Source organism: Medicago sativa, chromosome 7 (genome assembly GCF_051527215.1).
Source record: "Medicago sativa cultivar Bolivia chromosome 7, Bolivia_mono, whole genome shotgun sequence".
In the NCBI taxonomy this organism is placed as follows: domain Eukaryota; kingdom Viridiplantae; phylum Streptophyta; class Magnoliopsida; order Fabales; family Fabaceae; genus Medicago; species Medicago sativa.
The window spans coordinates 94,027,552-94,048,657 of record NC_140755.1 but is presented as its reverse complement, the minus strand read 5'-3'; the positions used below and the strand labels follow the sequence as shown (position 1 = coordinate 94,048,657).

Sequence of the window (21,106 nt, the reverse complement as noted above, 5' to 3'; positions counted from 1 at the left end):
TCCTTGCAAATTACTCTATTTTTTGTGTGACAGCTTTAGTTTATAAGGTAATTTTGAATATATCTTTATGTTTTATTGGTTTACTAGCTAAGGTAAGAATATGTAGGTAAGAGAATGTTAGGTTCAAAACTTCATTGTCTCCGTTGTACATTAAAAAATGAAAAAGGTAAGAATGTATTGACAAAAAATTCATTTAGTGTTTTTTTTTTTTGACAAGTTCATTTAGTTATTATAATTTTAAAATTTTAACATGACAGATAAACAGAAACACATTTTTTTGTTAAAAATGGACATTTATGGAGGAATGAAGGAACAGAGCAAATATGTATGAACCGGGTCTTTAATTTCCTATCTGCTCCTCTCTGGCTGTACTCTGCTTCTTTGGCAGGATATCATGGTGCATTTGTTTTCTTAATTCATGTAATTGTTTTTACCTAGTGCAGGGGCGGATGCTTTCATACTCAAGGGGTGGCTATAGCTACCCCAAAGAGAAAAAAATCATTGAATAAGCAGGTATATTTGCATACTTAGCTACGCCTAATAATACATAGTTAGCTACCCCAAGTTTTATTATAGCTAAAAAACATACACCCTTCGGTCACTATTATAAGCAAAAATCAACATTTTGGATTCATTCATTTAATGATGTATGTGGTCTATAATAAAGACCACATACATCATTAAATGAATGAACCTACAATATTGTTTTTTTTTTGCTTATAATCGTGACCGGAGGGTGTAAGTAATTAGTAAATTATAACCTTTTGTATTCCATTCTTGTTGCTTTAAGTGTATTTTATGAAGTACATTTTATATAAGTAATAGTTGCTGTGATTTAATTTTTTGCTTATTGGTAAAATTTACTATTAATTTTAAAAAATATTTATTTCGCTTTATATGTGGCCACCTCAAGAAAATTTTGCTAGCTTCGCCGTTGACCTAATGGATAGAAATTAACCTCGTGAGGTGAATAAATGGCTATGTTTTTTTATTTCGTGCAACTTTTTTTACCTAGTGATTGAAAATTCACCTCTTGAGATGAATGAGTGACTAGTGCTTTTGTTTTTTTATTTCATGCAAATTTAAGCGGGTTGATTTGAGTTATGAATCTCCTCATTAGTACTCTTTCACTTCAAAGACGGAGCTAGAGTAGTTTTTAGGAGAGGATCAAATATAAATAAATTTTTAGACAGAAAAAATGTTTTTTAAACTTTATTTTTTAGGGTAAGAAAAATTTCATTCATATGATATGATAAAATAAGGATTATTACCAGCAAATATATTAAATAATGCAAGGGCATTCCCCATTACCGAGAAAGATTTGAAATTAAAAGCTAAATAAAAAAATTACACTAGAAACTAAAGAATGATTATAGAGTTTAGGGGTATCAAACCAATTTTTGTACCCTAACATTTCAACAAATCAATCGTTTCCTCCTTTAGTCTGGAAAATAGAAGAGATGAGACACCAGAGTTTTGAAACTTATCAAGTTACAGCGAATTCATGCAAATTAAAAGAGACAAACTTTCCGGCACATATCAAACCCCCAAATTGAAGTAAACATTTTTTGCTCAGGAGACAAACCTCATTTGTTCAAACAGGAACATGTACATAATAATGTTGAAAAGATGGTAGTTTTTCTTTTTTTGTTTCAGTTAAAAAAAGTCTATTATTGGAGCTCCCTGACTAAGTAAAACTCTTAAGACCATGCTTCAATCTATATAAATAGAAAATTTGTATTGAATAAAAGAATCCCATGGATTCTTCTAGAAAAAAAAATCACACAGATTCCAACATTCTTCATAAACCAAGGAACCAAGTATTTACAATGAATAAATAGAATAATAAAGCTCACTTTCTTAAACCACAGGTAATAATAATCTAAATAATTTCCAATAAGTACTGGCTAACATTTCCCTATCAAATGTCCAATTTTGGAACCACAAAATTTGTACCAATTTGATACATTCCATCATACTAGACTTTAATAAAAACTGTATTACTGGAACTCCTAGACAGTTAGATTAAGTGAGAAAATTTCTATATTTTTAATTTAACAGTCTATAGCCAGCTGCATCGTAAAACCGGCTTACTTGACCCCCAAGTAAATCTCTCAAGACCATGCTTCAATATGATATTTACCACACTTTTCTAATGCCATAATCCACCTAACGGCATCTTCCTTTGAAACATCATTTTCTTTAGATACAATTTCCTCAAAAGCTGATGTTACATCTGTAGGCATTTTGGTTGATGAACCTGCTATATAAACAGAAGCTCCCTCAGCTAATAAGTTCCAAACCCTTCCACTGTGTTCCCTCATCTTATGCTGAACATAAACCTTTTCTGGCTGGTCTCTAGAGAAAGCAACATAGAAACCTCCACCTTTAGATTCTGAAAGCACGCCATTGTTCTGTGAATGATTCAACCAGAAGTCTTTGTATAAAAAGTCCTCATCTTCATTCCAACAGCCAAAGAAGAACATAATTGGAGCAATAGAAATAGTTTTACTTTGCAATGCCCTTTCCTCTATAAATCCGCGAAAAGGTGCACATCCTGTTCCCGGTCCAATAAGTATGACGGGAAGTGAAGGTGATGGTGTAGGAAGGGAGCCTTTTTGTAACCAGACAGGAATATCGACGGCTGTGCAAAACAAAACACATAAACAAGTTACTTAAAATATAAGGGTCTGCCAGTTACGGCTCTGTTCTTAAAAGCGCTTTATAAAAAAAAATAATCACTTTTGAAAGTTTTCATCTATTTGTTACAACTTGATAGAAAAATGAGAATCTGAAAAAGAAAAAAATCTTCTCTTGAGAAATAATTGTTTTTTAGTAGCTTCTCTTGAATAATTTTTTTATAGATGATTTTTATAAAAAAAAAAAAAAAAAAAAGTGTGATTTCCATTACAGTAGACAAACAAAATAGGATCTTCTTTTCTTAAAATTCTCTAAATTAATTGAATGTCAAAATGACTTTTTTTTAATAATAATATGTGATGAACAGACCCTAAAATAAACTGCAATAAGTGGCTAACTTTTTGTACATACCATCGCGGGGATCTAATGCAGCTAGCCATGAGGAGCATAGTCCTTTCTTTTTCCTCTTGTAAGGTGTTGTCCAGGACACCACATTCACAGTCAAGTGTACTTGATTTTGGTGAGCTGATTGAGAAGAAGATATGGAGAATGCTCTTGTTTTCAGCATAGGAACCAATTGGATTAGCCACTCAAGTGGCATTTGTACAGAAGGAAAATCCTCTAGTACCTTTTTTACCCCAAAAAAACAGAACACATATATGCATAAAATTGATTTAATGATACAAAGAAGAAAATGAAAGCATGTAATTAATGACTATCTAAACAAACAAGAAAGAGAAAGAAAAAAAACATAGAATAATCTATTTAAACAGATTAGTGTGTGTAGCCTAATTACAACTTCGAAATATATCATAAATATTTTCTACAAAGTATGAAGTTGCTTAACATATTAGTAAGGAAAGAGTCCAAACCCAGTGAGATAAAGGCTTCAATGCATAACAGTAACAATGAATTGACTCAACAAAATAATGAATAATTTATTAACCTCACCTCAAGAACAGTTCTCCTCTCTTTCTGGTTGTATTGGTACAGATCATCTCTTCCTTCAGGTGAAGCAAAATACTCAAGTCTTTCCCTCTCATGTTCAGCTGTTGCAAAAAAGCTCATAACCTGAGACACATCGTTGCTAAGTTAGCTTTTAATGAGGAAGTTAAAGGAAAACTAAACGGATGTTTAAGAACTTTTTATTCATGCAAAACCACAAAAAGGAGTCCAGTTTTCTCGAATGAGGTATAATGGGTTTTTCATAAATTAACACCAACATCTGTATAAGTGAACAGTACATCCAATTTCTATGTAAAAGTGAGCAATAAATAAAAGCCACTCCAAACCTAATAGGTCCATTATCATCGTAGTTGTTCTAGAAAGATGTTTGCCAGCATTATCACAAATACTACCAGCTCAAGCATTTTATTTATTAACTCATGAAATCCAAAGTGAAATCTTCAAATGAAAAAAGGGTAGAACACAAAATACAAGAAATAGAGAATATTGAATTCAATTATGTAAGAGGAAACAGTCATTTTGGTCTCTATAAGTGTAAGACAGTGTCAATATAGTCCCTAAATATATCGAAATTACAAAAACATTCATGAGTGTATATTCTGTTAGTAATTTCATGAACCAAACTGACAAATGAAAAACATATCCGAGGACTAAACTAAACAACAGAAGACACATATGACGACCAAACTGACTAACAAAAGAGGCATTAAGGTATTTTTGTAATTTTGATACATTTAGTTCAGTGACTATAGTGACAGCGACTCACATTCAAGGACCGAAATGATAATTTACTCGGTATGTAAGTATATCTAAAATGACAGAATAAAAGGAAAGTTAAACATACAGCATCTTGCCTCAAAGAAATACCGCCGAGGGGAAGCTGAAGCTACATCCATAGTCAATTCCACAAAAGTTCTTAATTTTACAGGCATTCTAGAGCCATGTCCATTGCAATCATCCATTCCTTTAGGACAAACCTGAAATATAGGGGGTTTCTTATTACAAAAGATTACAATTGCTTCCATCAAACAAAAATATGAAACTGGTAAAAAATGGTAATGGTGTTGAAGGCATGTCCTCTTAAACTCAAGTTCAAACACAAAATTATGGCAACTAAATGTTCAAGAATAAATCAGAATTACACAAGGGGTTCCCTTGTTTCTTCTATTTCACAATCACTTTGCGACAAGTTTTTTTGGAAAGTAAATTGTTCAAACAAGGTTTCAAGAATGCATTTATCTGTGGAATAAGGCAGTATGGTGTTAACTCAATGCCGAAAAGGGTCAAAGAACCACAATAATATTAACTGTTGAAGTTATAGGGTTTGGTCCTTAAGGTAGAAAGAGGAAAAGGAATACTCGAGATAATAGAATTATATTGATTTGATGTGAACTGCCCCTTATTTATTCTAATATTAGACTTGTAATACTAACCAAATACCGAAACTAATCATGATAATCACTTAATCACTAGACTCCTAATCATAATGAAATAAGGGAACAAATCATGAAACATAAACAAACATGAAAACTAGGATAATCTAAGATGTGCTACGTTAAAGAACGACAGCAACAATCAAGCCTTATCCCACTAGGTGGGGTTGGCTACATGGATCAAACGCTTCCGTAATGTTCTATCATATATCATCTCTCTATCCAACTCATTAATCTCTAGATTCTTCTTAACAGTTTTTCATATAGCTTTTCCAGGTCTTCCTCTGTCTCCAGTGATATATGACTACTCTCCATCTAATCTACTCTACTTACTGTAGAATTTGCAGGTCTTCTCTCTACATGCTCAAACCAACTAAGTAGAATTTCTACCATTTTTTTCTTCGTTAGGTGCTACCCTAACTCTCTAATATTGTCATTTCTAATTCTACCATGTCTACTTTTACCACACAATCAACACAACATCCTTATCTCCGCTACGCTTATTTTACTCTCATGTTGGTTCTTTACCATCCACCACTTGATCCTATACAACATTTCCGGTCTTACAGTTGTACGATAAAATTTTGGACAAAACTTATACACATTTCCACACACTGTTATGACTGTTCTCCTATCAAAATACAATACCTAGATTAAATTTGACATATTAGACCCGTTAACTCTCACATGATAACCGCTATGTTCTCTCCCAGTTAAATTCTTTCCCCAAAACTAGTCTCCTCTTTTCAATATATGTTAAGATCAAGATATTTTTAATATATAATCTAACATTAACTAATCTTAAAAGACTTACAGTGATGAGTGAATCAGGATCCAAATTACATCGTCGTATGAAAGCATCAACTGCAGCTGAATCTTGACCAGGGAGAATTTCAAGAACATCACCGGTGTCATACTCAATTGCCTGAGGAACCCAAAATTCATACATCAATTCAAAGAAGGAAGATGAATAACTTCATTGCTATTTTGACACGTGATGTATATAAAATAGAAATCAAATCACAGTAAATTGACATTCTATATATATAAAAGAGCTCTATCGAATAATACATATGAATTTCAACATAGGCCTTTCGTATCTTTCAAAAATCTTTAAACATATGTACAGGTATAACAAGGTTAAAGACATAGGACCACTTACATGTGAAACAAATTCAAATTCAAAATGACGAACATCTTTTCCAAAGTTTGGTTTCGTCAAAGGAAGATTCTTCACCTGCATGTTCAGAATCAAATAAATTAAGGCATGCAACAAAAAACATAGAACCAAATTATGGCAAGCACAATCATCCACATCCCTACATACTTTCCTATATTATTGATACATAAATAAATAATAATAATAATATTTCATATGTTACTCTTAATGGACCGAAAACAATACAAAACTACACATCAAATGTCTTATTCTTTACTTTGAAAGACCCGGTGAATTTGATTTATTGCTACACAGGTTGGCCAGTGCATGCGCAACGCATACAAATAGAATGAGCATATTCTAAATATAGTTTACAAACTCCCCAAGATGAAGTGTATTATTTAGTACCATCTTAAGAAAGCAGTCAGGATGTCCACTTCTATCGGAAGATGATTTTCCAGGATGCATTGAACGAACACTGTCAGTGTCTGTGGGAATCATGTGTTAATCTAGTCAAACATAAAAGAGCAACTAAACTTTTATAATCAACAATGAGGGTAAACATGTGCAACTCAAAATAAAACCATGACAATTTACAAGCAAAATTCAACTGCGGTCTGTCATGCATTGAAAACACTAGCAAAAAATTTACACGCTAAAAAAGAAAACAATTAGAGACTATGTCACCGTAGTGTAAGGTGTTTTTGACCAAATATGACAAGAATCAAGCTTTGGAGTTTAATCATCAATAACTTACAAGAATGTACAATAAGTAATCCAAACAAACATCGCACGGCCATTAACTTGCCATAGACTTTAGAAAATGTCTGTGGTGGTGAAGTAATGAAAACAAAGGTTCAACCAATTTTCTACAAGCTAATACTTGGTATACAAAGTTGCAAATTCTACAAGCTAATACTTGGTATACAAAGTTGCAAATAATATGCATCATATTATTATATTCATACAAGTGGTAGATTGTAGATAACAAAAGAAACATACATAAATAGAATGTTTGAGGTCACAATAATTACTAATGGAACATTGCAAGCCAACCAAGAAATTACTGAGTTTGGGATACCTGAGGAATGAGGCGCCATATTTTCAATATTTTGATATGTGATTTGGACTTTAGGTTGGTCAATCAACACTGTATCTTGAATCAAAACATCTGGACCACTAGGTAAGAGTTCTGGCTTGATCATGTTTAACATTCTCCATAGAGAAGACAGCCAAGGATCAAGAGTACCTTCATAGCTGCAAATAATTATACCATACCATCTCCCTTAAATAAATTCTCTATAATCCAATATCAAAGAAGAAGAAAGTAATAAAGTTTGATTAAAAATAAATTAATGAATAGCAATATTTGAAAATTATTAACTGCAAAGAGTAAGGTGCTTATTGTGTATAACCTAGTTCTCCATAGCAAGTAGTAACCAGGTATAAATATGGGTAGGGTAGATTCATATTATCCAAGGATGTACGATTTATCAAAGAACAGAATAGACGTATTCACACACATCAAACCTTGTCATATTCCGCAAGCACAAAAGTTACATGTTTCTACTAAATCAAGCCGAATAGTCTAATCATACCCTGAAGGGTGCTGATCATCTCCCAAGCCTCTTTCTAGAATAGCTTTTCCTCCAAGGTCCATTAATCTTTTGTCCAGCTTCTTTGCAACAAACTGCAACAGTTCACAAGTAAGATTTAATTCAAAATATGAAATTAAAGAAAATAAGCATATGTTCAATACAATAAAATTTGTATCCATCTAATTTTTTTAGTTGCTTAGTCATCACCAAAATATCATTCAGTGCCTATTTTGCTCACGGTGATTCAGCATCAGGAGGTACAAAATCAGTAAACTATGTAAAACTGAAAAGTGTTGCAATACTTAATCAGACAAAATGAAACACATACACGACTTTTCAAACACAAGTCACAATTCAATAAACATTACATTGTACTTCTGATAACTGGAATCGCCCAAACCGAAAACGGCGTAATGTACCCCTTTCAGCCAATGTCTGCTTAGGCTTCTCTGCAGAAGAAACCTCCAAAAGACCTGGAAACAGCAAAACTATAGATTAAAACCAACCTCAAATATTGCAAGGAAAAACAACCAAAGAAGTAAACAAGGATCCGTTTATTACAGATTAAAAAAAGAAGATTTTCACATTTAATTTAGAGATTTTTTTCTTCAGATTTTGAAGAAAAGTCTAAACTATCATGTATATGTTTACCGTAATAAAAATCGCTTTTAAGAAAAAACATATTCAAGACAACTTCCTTTTTTAAGCAGTCTTTATATTATTTTCATATTCTCATTTCTGTAATAAATGGTTGAAAAACTCTAAAAGACTGTAAAAGTGATTATTTCAAAGAGAACAAAAACAGTGAATTTTTACAATAAGCTATAACAAACTTTGTAGCAAGGACACTTCTAACTGAAAGCGTGTCCGGCGGCCTGTGATTATATTCAATTAGTTCCTTTTCGCAAATTATCACCAGTCCTGTATCTGTTGTTCGTATATGTCTCAATGTTGCATACTAACACACTTCCCCTAAATAAAATATATAAGAGGCTTTTAAGGAAGATGGTAGCTACCTTCATGGAATCAGGGGTATCACCCTGACCTGTAGTAGAAACCACAAAAACCACATATTCTTCCTGTGGTAACAAGCTCTGTAAACAAACAAAGCAACTCATTATGGCAACAAAAATTAAAACTTTAATATCAAAAAAGGATTTTGAAGAAAACCCAAGATTGAAAAATGCTATAAAGTGAAGGAAACATACAGGATTATATTGATGAATAGAAAGAAGATTGATCGGGCAAGCTCTTCGTTCGGCTTCACGAGCAAGACGTTCAGCAGCATCCAATGCATTGCCGGTTTGAGTTGCGTATAGTATCAGAAGCTTATGATGGTGTTGTTGTTGTTGTTGTTGTATCTCGTTCATTCTCTTCATACAAGAGCTTATCACAGTAATGGAGTACCAGAACAGAATCTGTCCTACGCCGTGGCATAGGTGGCCGAACCGCCGCGCCGGAGCCCGTGAGGAAGGTGATGGGCGTGAGTCTGTCCTACTGAGTTTTGCGTTTTTATGTTGCTTATTTTACTTGAGGGAGAGCCACGTGGCGTAATCTTGATCGTGTGGTGAATCTAACCAAGGAACAAGGTTAGATTTTTTTTTAAAAAAAAGGAAGGGTTAGATGATCGGGTCTTTTTTACACGATGAGTGATATTTGAACAACCAAAATCAAACAACTTTAGTAAAAACTTTTTTTTTCCTCTCTTCTTATTGGACAATAACAATAGAGAGAAAAAGAGAAAGAGAGAGAGAAAGAGAGAATAAAAGTATAATGAGTGTATGAGAGAGAAAGTTGTAACAAAAGTTGTTTAAAAGTGGTTGTTCAAATATCTTTTCTCTTTTTACACTAACCGGTTAGAACATTGTTTAAGATGTTTAAGTGAGTGTTACTCCGAATATCTTGGTATATTTGTCTCTATCTATTAGCTGAACTAAGTTCACGATGATTAACATGATACATTTATATACATTTTTTAACACATATTTTTTTGTTGTATTTATTAAATTTTCACGGATTCGCTCAAATTATGAGTCTCATAAATTTAACCGGATTCATAAATTTAACTAATAAAAGAATTGCGTTGAAAGTCCATGTCTTTTTTTGTAACAAAAGCTAATTCAAGCAAAAACAAAAACACAACGAAAAAAACAAAGAAAGGAACAACAGCCTGGCAATTACTCCCTAAAGAAGAGAGTTCATGACGCATCATTCATGGGCAGGATGTGAATGCCATGTGGCGGGGACGCATGAATTGTCAAGGCAATAGTTTTAATAAGCTTCAAGCTTAGCCAGAAAATCAGCACACTGGTTGCCCTCGCAAAGCGTGTGATGAATGGAAACATTATTGTGGTTTATCAGGTCTTTTATGTCTTGAATGAGAGCAGCATAAACGTGGAAATCCATGAGGGTGTTGTTAATAAGGTTTATGATGTGAAGAGGGTCAGAATAGCATACAAATTCTTCAATGCCCATATCTCGGACCATGATTAAAGCGTGATAGATTGTAGTTAGCTCGGCTAGCAAAATATCATTTGAAAACCAGAGAAACTGAAAACATATAAGCATGCACTATTTCTCAATAGACCACCAAACATAGTTCATTGAGGTGTACCAAGACAGCTCCCGTAAACATTGAGAACATGACAAGGATGGTTCAAACAATTCCACCTCATAAAACGATCTAGTGTAGCAACAGAAGCGTTGGAGGAGAGGCTAACCTTGATGACTTTTACGGAGTTTTGAATGTTGAAAGAAAGATGATTTAGGGACCAAGTTTCATTGTTCAGACACATCAAATTACGGTGTCTCCAAGCCCACCAAACACCGACTCAAAATATATTAGATTGAGAACTCATGGTACCTTGCTTTAACCAGTCATACGCACATATTACAGAGAATAAATCCGGATTGGGAACCCCAAGGTGACGCCAAATATCGAAGGAGTGCTTGCAATCACAAACACAGTGGAGAAAATGTTTCTTCATGGAGGCCACACCACATACAAATAGCAGAATGAGTGATTTTCATGTGATTAAGTATAGGCAAGGTAGGAACAACATTATGGCAAGCTATTCAAACGAGGAACTTGTATTTCTCCAGGAGGTTCAGGTTCTAAATCCAAGACCAAAGGTATGGAGAGTTGGTGTGGGCAACCAGATCTTTGATGGAGATAAGCCAATTATACCCAATCTTGCTTGGGTAAACCCCATTCTTATTATGGGACCAGATAAACACATCTTCTATAGAGTCATTGAAACATATATGAGTTTTTGTTGATGATATCATAAGCTTCTAGGGAAAGATGAGTATATAGGGTTTGTGTGTGAGACTCGTTGTTGTTCAGAACATCTTTAACGGTGAGGTGGGGATCATGAATATCAATGAAAGGTACCTAGGTCCCAAGAAAGCCTAACTTGCTCAAATGGCTAAACCAAAAAGATGAAGAATCGTTGCCAGCATGCTAAGAATACCCCTCTTGTAGGACATTTTTTTGCAGGAATGGTTGATGACCAATGTTGTGGACACTGGCATGAAGAAAATGTTGATCCGCTGGATACTTGTGAGATAGAAGATGAACGCATAATTTGTTGGGAGATTGAACCATGTCCCAAACAAGCTTTCCCAAGAGAAAAATGTTAGACTCTCCGGCGGATCTAATACTCAGGCCACCAAAATGTCTAAGAGTGTCAATCTTTTTCCATCCTGCAAAATAAATGCCTTTATTATCTGGGTCTCCTCATATAAAATTGCGAGTTGTGTACTTATTCAATTAAATAAAACAATATAGATTATTTTTTTTCTAACAAAAAAAAAGGCATAGATCATTTTTATTTTTTGTCAATAATGGTTTACAAAAACAATTCTCCCTCCGTTTCAAAATGAGTGTCACTTTAGCAAAAAAAATTGTTTCAAAATGAATATCGCTTTACATTTACAATACAATTTTAATTTTTTTTCTTCTAACTTTTCTCTCACACAATTTTCAATGCAATTTTAATTTTGTCATTTTCTTATAAAGTAAGGGCAATTTAGTAAAAGTATTATATCCAATGATTATTTCATTCCATTTCTTAATCTGTGTGCCAAAGCCTAAAGCGATACTCATTTTTTTCTTTTTCTTCAGGGCTTTCTCTCTCTCTCAGACACACACAGTCATTCTCTGGTTTCCTCCGAATTTAAAACTCGAAAGGTATCGTTTATTTCTTCCGATCTGCGATTTCAATAGCAATGCAACCATTTTCTTCGAATTTTAAGCGCTTACCTCAATTTGCATTTAGCTTTTGATCATTGTTCTTATGAATTTACCTTTTGCGATTGTATTTGTGTGGTAGTGGCACTGGAGTAGCCATTGAATATTCTGCTGCTGATCTGTTTGAAATTCTTGTATGCATAATATTAACATTGTTGGTATTGCTAACAAAATTTTTCACTACTTGTATTAAATTTGATGGAATTGATGGAAGGATCACGTGATTAAACTATTACAGCATGATGGTGAAATTGAAATTATTCAATCACCTTAGTTGATCTGGAACAATTTAGGAACTAAATCAACCAATACAACGGACAAATGTTACTGAGAATTATCAATTTTATAGATAGGTTTGGAATTTTGTTAAATTCAAGACCAGATTAGTCTACCCCTACAGTTTGATGATTAATTTGGTGATTTGGTGTGGAATTATATAAAAATTTGATATCTTTAGCCTTTTCAAAAAATAAAAAATAAAAATTTGATCACTCCGCATTCCACCAAAGGAGAACTGTGGGAAAATACAATACACTGGTGTATGAAATTGTGGTGTGACAATTAACAAACATACTGTTAGAAATGTGTTATTGCAATTTGCGTTCTTGTCCATTCCAAGCTGTGTGCTATCCTGCAAAAAAATTGTTAAGATTTTTCTCTTCCTTGTTTTGGTGATAGAAGAGGATTATTTCCCAATGGATTATTTGTCTAATTTGCTGACTCTAATGTCTTGGTGTTACTATCTTGTTATTTCCAATTGAGAACCATTGCGACTTGTTTGCAAAAGAATTCATCTCTGTTGTTGAAGGACTTTGATTATGATTACTTTCTGGTAGTTTCATTGACTGTTAATAGTTACAAACTTATTTTTATCACAGAATGGCATCCAACAACAGTCAAGGTGGAATTCAACAATTATTGGCTGCTGAACAAGAAGCACAGCGGATTGTGAATGCTGCAAAAAATGGTATTCTAGCCAATCTTCATTTTTTATTTCTCTGTGTTGTTATATGTTTTCATTAAAACTTCTTATAATGCCATTTTATGTTAGCAGATTGTTTATCTTTTCTTTATCCTTCTTGTGTTTATCTTTTAACTTTCACATGAAACTGGGCTATTGGTCTTATGATGGGAATGGGTTTTCTTGTGTCCTCGCTCCTCGTATATATCATAGAACAAATTTCATTACCATGATAAACCTGTCTTCCTTCCCCATCCCTCCCACTTTTTAATTATACTGTTTTTTTTTTTTTTATTGTAACTCCAACCAGTTATGTAATTATGCTGAATCGCTATATCTGTTCACTAATCAGTATTCTGCATCTCTACTGTTAGAAAAATATGCTAGGTTGAAACAAGCCAAAGAAGAGGCTGAAAAGGAGATCACTAAACATCGAGCTCATTTGGAAAATCATTTTCAAAACAAAGTATCAGCGGTATGTTAATTATCGACTGCAGTAATAAATGGCAATGTTGCTGTTAGACTACCGTTCTATCTCATTATAAGCTTGTGTGCATTCTTCAATGAATACAGAGCAGTGGAGATTCTGGTGCTAATGTCAAGCGACTTGAGCAAGAGACTGATACAAAGATCCATCAGCTGAAGACCGAGGCTAGTAGAATTTCGGGGGATGTTGTCAGCACACTTCTCAAGTATGTAACAACCGTGAAGAACTAGACTTCTTGGTGATATATTGGTGTTGCGAGCTCTCAAGCTATGCTGAATATTGCTGTGTTTATTGATCACTCTAGATTCTGGTGCAGATAAGATTCTTGTTTAGGTTATGATGCTTGGTATTTTGCTGCCATATATCCAACATTATTCAAAATTCATTAAAATAAGTTGTTTATCATTCACAGACATGCTCATATGTATCGCCGTTTCAAAAGAGGAGTGTATTGAATAATTATGCCCATTCATAGATCATTATTTCAGTTGTATTGAATAATGCCGGAATGAATGGTTTATTCTTTTATAAACACCGTCATATTATCCTACCAAATCTTGGTTTTTCGAAGGTATTCTGTTTCTAGATGTAAACGTGGGCAAGAGGTAGAAGCTTTGTTTGGAAAATGTTTAGATACAACAGAAAATGTGAAGGAATGAAATTGATTGTTTATTTCGTAAAAATTCGATATCATTTTATGCTAAATGTGAATTTGTTAGTTTCTTCAAACTTTATAATGCAAAGATTGGCATATAGAGACATCACAGTAACAACTTACATCTCAAATATTGGCACCCAACTGCCAAGTAAATGAAATGGGAGGATCAAAATTTTACATACTATTCTAGTATTGTTTTTCTAGTTCGTGGGAGTTTACTGAGATGGGAAGTTGTCCGTTTCCATTAATAACATGCCATATTCATGTAAGAACTCTATGTACATCAGCTTTAGTCACAATAGTCAATTTCACAGCTATTCATGTAAGGATTCTTTGATAAAAGGAAACAAAAAAGTGTTTAAAATTCTTTTTAGACGGTGGTGTTACATATTGAGTTACCCGAGGAGCAGAATGCATGTGCACTAAACTAAACCTGCTATATAAGAAGAAAGCAACAAGAAGAGCAGGAGAATAGAATCTACAAAAGGAAGGATAACAAGGCTATTCCAAACACACAGACGTTGCCAAATATGTCAGAGACTCGGAGTAAAGTAAATAAAGGAATATTTGAAGTCCCCTCCAATCATGCAAAACAAGTAGCATAGTATAGTACTAGCTCCAATCATATTAATTCATAAGCATTATGTTTTTTAAATATTTGAAATCTTTATTTTTTAGGCTTATGTGTTTGGTTTACCGTTTCCACCAAGAGACTCGCGTTTTCTCACGTTTCCCAATGCATTTTTCAACGCAAAAGCTAGACTCTCCAAATTATAGCTTCATGTTTCCGCGCATTTGAAGCCTTTAGACGCATATCCGAACATACACTTAGATATTTGAAAGCTAAACGACCATTCTCCACAAGATTCTTATTTTGAAGAATCTGCAGCTTTAATTGCAACTTTCTGGTTCTACTTGAGAGATTCCTGTCTTACAGCAAGGGAACTCCATCTCTGCTTTTGCTACATTGCTTATGCACGTGCCTTTATTTTTATTTTAGTAAAATGAATGTGTCAGTTCATGCCCACACAGCAAATAACCTCTTACCAAATAACGAGTCTTTGGAGATTAATTAGCCAGAATAACAAACTAGTTAATAAGATGACATTGCTAATTGTTTTCCGGTTCTCTCGGGGTAAAGAAAATGAGAGATATTTATGCTCGCTGCTTCCTTGCTTAAACTGTTTTTAATCTTTGTAACAATTGTAAAAAGTGCCTGCAGAAGCTATTCAAACTAAAAAGAGGGGGAATAAAATTGAATAATACAAAAGACAAACAGCACCTAGCTAAGTGCTTCTTGTAAGGACATGCCTTGTTCATACCTAATACTGTGTTATGTATACATTCTTACATCATCATCATGGGTAAGAGGCGTTTTCACAATAGTACATGAACATATCGAAATCACAAAAACATCTTTGAATGTGTCTTTGTAATTTTATGGACCAATTTGATCAACGAAAGACACATTCAAAGACCAAACTAACTAACAAAGGCTCATTTAAAGATCGAATTTACTAACGAAATGCACATTTAGTTAGGTAGGTTTTTATAATTTCAATAGATTCTTGGACTATTGAGACATCATTTAATGAATTCAAAGAACAAAATGGTTGTTTACTCCGAAAAGGAAACAACACAAAGTGTAAAAAATAAAAGGGACACAAAGTGTACTCAGTGGTGTGGGAATAGGAATCTAAAGGGATCCAATCCAAACACTTGTAGACAAATCAGTTTCTCATGACAAAACTGACTGACTCACACTCTTTATGTTATTATAATGAGAAAGAAGTTTGAACACTAAGACATCCCTAGAGCCATCTCATCCAGCAGAATAGAGGACAAGCCTTTCATTTTCTGTCCCCTTTCATCCTTCTAACCCTCTCAACCATGTAACCCTACTATCATCCTGCCTTCTTTAAAGTGTTTATAACCCTTTATATACTGATTGTCGAAGAGCACAAACTTAATTTGGTCAGCTCAATTTACATCTTATACCATCATCTTACATGCATGGAGTGAAATAGGGTGAAGTAAAGTTTACATTTAATTTGGTTTTTGTCTGCTATCATGCTTGGTATGCCTGGCTCCCTGTATGCCATTTGTAGAGTCCATCACGACAGTGATGAACTTAGTGAATGGCGTACTCGGAGTCATGCATGCTGTGAAATAGAAAAAGCTGAAGTGGTTTGGTTTATATCTTCTACTAAATAGAGTTTATTATTATGTCTACTAAATCCAGTTTTAATTTCCTATTGTTTGTTTACATACCATGTTTTGGAGTTGGATTAGTACAGGTTTGAAAGGTTTATGTTTCAATTCGATGGATTAATATGCATGTATGCATGGAAGTTGAAGAAATGGAATGATATACATGGAAATACATTTCATTGCGATCATTCTCTAATTAATGCTACATGTTATTTTGAACTTAAAATATTGTCTTTGCAGGTACAAGATTCTTATATTCGATTATCAAACAATAGAGATTTATACGAGATTGTTGTTTGACACAAAATTCTTACATGACATCTCTATTCTCATCTTTTAAACATTTGGAACACTCCGAATAAGGTACATGATTATCAAAGCATATTCATCTTATAAAAATATCCATGTTGGTTGATTGATCTATGTTCAATGTAATGGGACCATCGATTCTGCACTGCACTTCTACACCCTCAAAAAGTAATGTCCGACAAATGCAGGAGATCAAGAGGAACAACATTATAATTATAAGAAAAGAAGAAAGGTGAGAGATTCCCCTCATTTTCTTCTCCTTCTATTCCAAAACAAATTGTGAAGTTAAATTTGTATATATATTCGATAAATACAAAGGTGTGCTTGGAAGATATTAGATGCAATAATGCAATAAACTAACATATTTAAAAATATGAGCTAAAATATTAAAATTAAGGCGATTTATGTTTGCTCTCTTTAAGGGAGAAGCTCACTCGAACCTGGAACCTCAATCGCTAGACCAACCCCTTAGACTTTGTTTGCGAGTTGGGTTTTAGAGGGGAAGGGAGGGGAAGGAAAGGCTTATGGAGAGGTAAACCCTTGTTTGTGAGTTTTAAAAAACAAGGGAAATGTTTTGGGGGGTTTAGAAGGGCTTCAATTGTTCAATTTTAAAGTTCCCCCAAATTGGGGGTTTTGGGGGGGTTAGGCATACAAATTGACAATTTTGCCCTCATAATAATTCAAATTGACAATTTTAGATATAACCTAATTATTACGATCTCTTTTCAAAACAACTTTTTCTAAACAGTTTATTTATCAAAAACAGCTTATTACAACATCTTTTCAAAAAACAACTTATTTATGCAAATTAGCTTTTAACGACCTCGTTTTCAAAATCATCTTATTCAAAACAGCTTATTCATCAAAAACAGCTTATTACGACCTCTTTTTCAAAAACAACTTATTGAAAACAGCTTATTCATCCAAAACAGCTTATTTATCCAAAATAGCTTATTACGACCTCTTTTCAAAAAACAGCTTATTCAAAACAGCTTATTTATGCAAATCAGCTTTTAACGACCTCTTTTTCAAAACCAGCTTATTCATCAAAAACAGCTTATTACGACCTCTTTTTCAAAAACAACTTATTGAAAACAGCTTATTCATCCAAAACAGCTTATTACAATCTCTTTTTCAAAAACAACTTATTCAAAACAGCTTATTTATCCAAAATAGCTTATTAAGACCTCTTTTCAAAAAACAGCTTATTCAAAACAGCTTATTTACGCAAATCAGCTTTTAACGACCCCTTTCAAAATCAGCTTATTCAAAACAGCTTATTCATCAAAAACAGCTTATTACGACCTCTTTTTCAAAAACAACTTATTGAAAACAGCTTATTCATCCAAAACAGCTTTTTACAATCTCTTTTTCACAAACAACTTATTCAAAACAGCTTATTTATCCAAAATAGCTTATTACGACCTCTTTTCAAAAGACAGCTTATTCAAAACAACTTATTTATGCAAAACAGCTAATTACCACGTCTTTTTCAAAAACAGCTTATTCAAAACAATTTATTTATCCAAAACAGCTTATTACAAACTCTTTTCAAAAAACAGCTTATTCAAAACAGCTTATTTATGCAAATCAGCTTTTAACGACCTCTTTTTCAAAATCAGCTTATTCATCAAAAACAGCTTTATACAACCTCTTTTTCAAAAACAACTTATTGAAAACAGCTTATTTATCCAAAACAGCTTATTACAATCTCTTTTTCAAAAACAACTTATTCAAAACAACTTATTTATCCAAAACAACTTATTACGACCTCTTTTCAAAAAAACAGCTTATTCAAAATAGCTTATTCATCAAAAACAGCTTATTACAACCTCTTTTCAAAAAACAACTTATTCAAAACAGCTTATTTATGCAAATCAGCTTTTAACGACCTCTTTTTCAAAATCAGCTTATTCAAAACAGCTAATTTATGCAAATCAGCTTTTAACGACCTCTTTTTCAAAATCAGCTTATTCATCAAAAAACAGCTTATTACGACCTCTTTTTCAAAAACAACTTATTGAAAACAGCTTATTCATCCAAAACAGCTTATTACAATCTCTTTTTCAAAAACAACTTATTCAAAACAGCTTATTTATCCAAAATAGCTTATTACGACCTCTTTTCAAAAAACAGCTTATTCAAAACAGCTTATTTATGCAAATCAGCTTTTAACGACCTCTTTTTCAAAATAAGCTTATTCAAAACATCTTATTCATCAAAAACAGCTTATTACGACCTCTTTTTCAAAAACAACTTATTGAAAACAGCTTATTCATCCAAAACAGCTTATTACAATCTCTTTTTCACAAACAACTTATTCAAAACAACTTATTTATCCAAAATAGCTTATTACGACCACTTTTCTAAAAACAGCTTATTCAAAACAGCTTATTTATGCAAAACAGCTTATTACCACGTCTTTTTCAAAAACAGCTTATTCAAAACAATTTATTTATCCAAAACAGCTTATTACAAACTCTTTTCAAAAAACAGCTTATTTATGCAAATCAGCTTTTAACGACCTCTTTTTCAAAATCAGCTTATTCATCAAAAACAGTTTATTACGACCTCTTTTTCAAAAACAACTTATTCAAAACAGCTTATTCATCCAAAACAGCTTATTACAATCTCTTTTTCAAAAACAACTTATTCAAAACACCTTATTTATCCAAAACAACTTATTACGACCTCTTTTAAAAAAAACAGCTTATTCATCAAAAACAGCTAATTACAACCTCTTTTCAAAAAACAACTTATTCAAAACAACTTATTTATGCAAATCAGCTTTTAACGACCTCTTTTTTAAAATCAGCTTATTCAGAACAGCTTATTCATCAAAAACAACTTATTACGACCTCTTTTGCAAAAACAACTTATTGAAAACAAATTATTCATCCAAAACAGCTTATTACATCTCTTTTTCAAAAACAACTTATTCAAAACAGCTTATTTATCCAAAACAACTTATTACGATCTCTTTTCAAAAAACAGCTTATTCAAAACAGCTTATTACCACGTCTTTTTCAAAAACAGTTTATTCAAAACAACTTATTTATGCAAATCAGCTTTTAACGACCTCTTTTTCAAAATCAACTTATTGAAAACAGCTTATTCATCCAAAACAGCTTATTACAATCTCTTTTTCAAAAACAATTTATTCAAAACAACTTATTTATGCAAATTAGCTTAATACGATCTCTTTTCAAAAAACAGCTTATTCAAAACCGCTTATTTATGCAAATCAACTTTTAACGATCTCTTTTTCAAAATCAGCTTGTTCAAAACAGCTTATTCATCCAAAACAGCTTATGACGACCTCTTTTTCAAAAACAGCTTATAAAAACAACTTATTCATCCAAAACAGCTTATTACATTCTCTTTTTCAAAAACAACTTATTTATGCAAAGCAGCTTATTGGATGAATAAGTTGTTTTCAATAAGCTGTTTTTGAAAAAGAGGTCGTATTAAGCTGTTTTGTATAAATAAGCTATTTTGAATAAGTTGTTTTTGAAAAAGAGATCGTATTAAGCTGTTTTGTATAAATAAGCTGTTTTGAATAAGTTTTTTTTAAAAAGAGATTGTAATAAGGTGTTTTGGATAAATAATCTGTTTTCAATAAGCTGTTTTTGAAAAAGTGGTTGTAATAAGCTGTTTTGGATGAATAAGCTGTTTTGAATAAGCTGATTTTGAAAAAGAGGTCGTAATAAGTTGTTTTGAATAAGTTGTTTTTTTGAAAAGAGATCGTAATAAGTTGTTTTGGACAAATAAGTTGTTTTGAATAAGTTGTTTTTTGAAAAAGATATCATAATAAGTTGTATTGTATAAATAAGTTGTTTTGAATAAGCTGTTTTTTAAAAAAGAGATCGTAATAAGCTTTTTTTTTTTATAAATAAGCTGTTTTTTAAAAAATAGATCGTAATAATTTACTTTTTATGAGATAAGTTGCTTTGAATAAATTTCAAGATAAATTACAAAGTATAACACAATGTATTGTTTTTAAGAGAAAAAAGGGTAAAATAGTAAAATTATAACATAAGCCCTCCATTTCCTTTCCTTGTTGGTTTTTTAACTCCCAAACAAGGGGAAGGTGTTCCCTCCTTCCTTCCCTTCCCTCCCTTTCCTTCCCTTCCCCTCCTAAGTCTTTCCTTTCCTTCCCCTCAAAACTCGCAAACAAAGCCTTAGAGTAATTATAATATTTCGTAAAATTTGGGTTGGATTTAATTCAAAGTTACAAAATCAGCTTATAAAGGTGATGATTGTCCTAATTTATAAAACATGAGATCCCCGCGAGCGATGGCACGTTATGGAGATGCGAAGTTGATGGTGGCGGTCACTCGTTGAAAAGGTCGCCAGAGATGGTGATTGTGGTGACAACAATGGCGTATGTGGTTGGAAAAAGTCGAAACAAGTGTTGGAATAGGTGGAGGTA

At 32.8% G+C, this 21,106-nt stretch overlaps 2 protein-coding genes across 5 annotated transcripts; one reads left to right on the top strand and one right to left on the bottom strand.

Annotated features, from left to right (window-relative positions):
* Positions 1-443: 443 nt before the first annotated feature.
* LOC146910500 (V-type proton ATPase subunit G1-like) lies at positions 444-14,051 on the top strand. Its single transcript, XM_085727825.1, has 5 exons — positions 444-513; positions 11,923-11,988; positions 12,927-13,015; positions 13,384-13,484; positions 13,583-14,051. Exons 3-5 carry the CDS (start codon positions 12,928-12,930, stop codon positions 13,724-13,726), a joined length of 333 nt encoding a protein of 110 aa, XP_085583951.1. The 5' UTR covers positions 444-513; positions 11,923-11,988; position 12,927; the 3' UTR covers positions 13,727-14,051.
* LOC146910501 (NADPH-dependent diflavin oxidoreductase 1-like) lies at positions 1,781-9,281 on the bottom strand. 4 transcript variants are annotated; one of them, XM_085727819.1, is made up of 12 exons: positions 9,005-9,281; positions 8,813-8,890; positions 8,165-8,269; positions 7,797-7,888; positions 7,280-7,455; positions 6,607-6,707; positions 6,202-6,276; positions 5,854-5,964; positions 4,461-4,583; positions 3,592-3,711; positions 3,052-3,268; positions 1,781-2,644 (listed from the first exon to the last, which is right to left on the bottom strand). In XM_085727819.1, the coding sequence occupies exons 6-12, from the start codon at positions 6,697-6,699 to the stop codon at positions 2,115-2,117; spliced, it is 1,269 nt and encodes a 422-aa protein (XP_085583945.1). In that variant the 5' UTR covers positions 6,700-6,707; positions 7,280-7,455; positions 7,797-7,888; positions 8,165-8,269; positions 8,813-8,890; positions 9,005-9,281; the 3' UTR covers positions 1,781-2,114. The 4 variants fall into 4 exon arrangements, with proteins under 4 accessions (XP_085583945.1, XP_085583946.1, XP_085583949.1 ...); XM_085727820.1 differs by having other exon boundaries at positions 6,607-6,686; XM_085727823.1 differs by lacking the exon at positions 6,607-6,707.
* Positions 14,052-21,106: the final 7,055 nt, after the last annotated feature.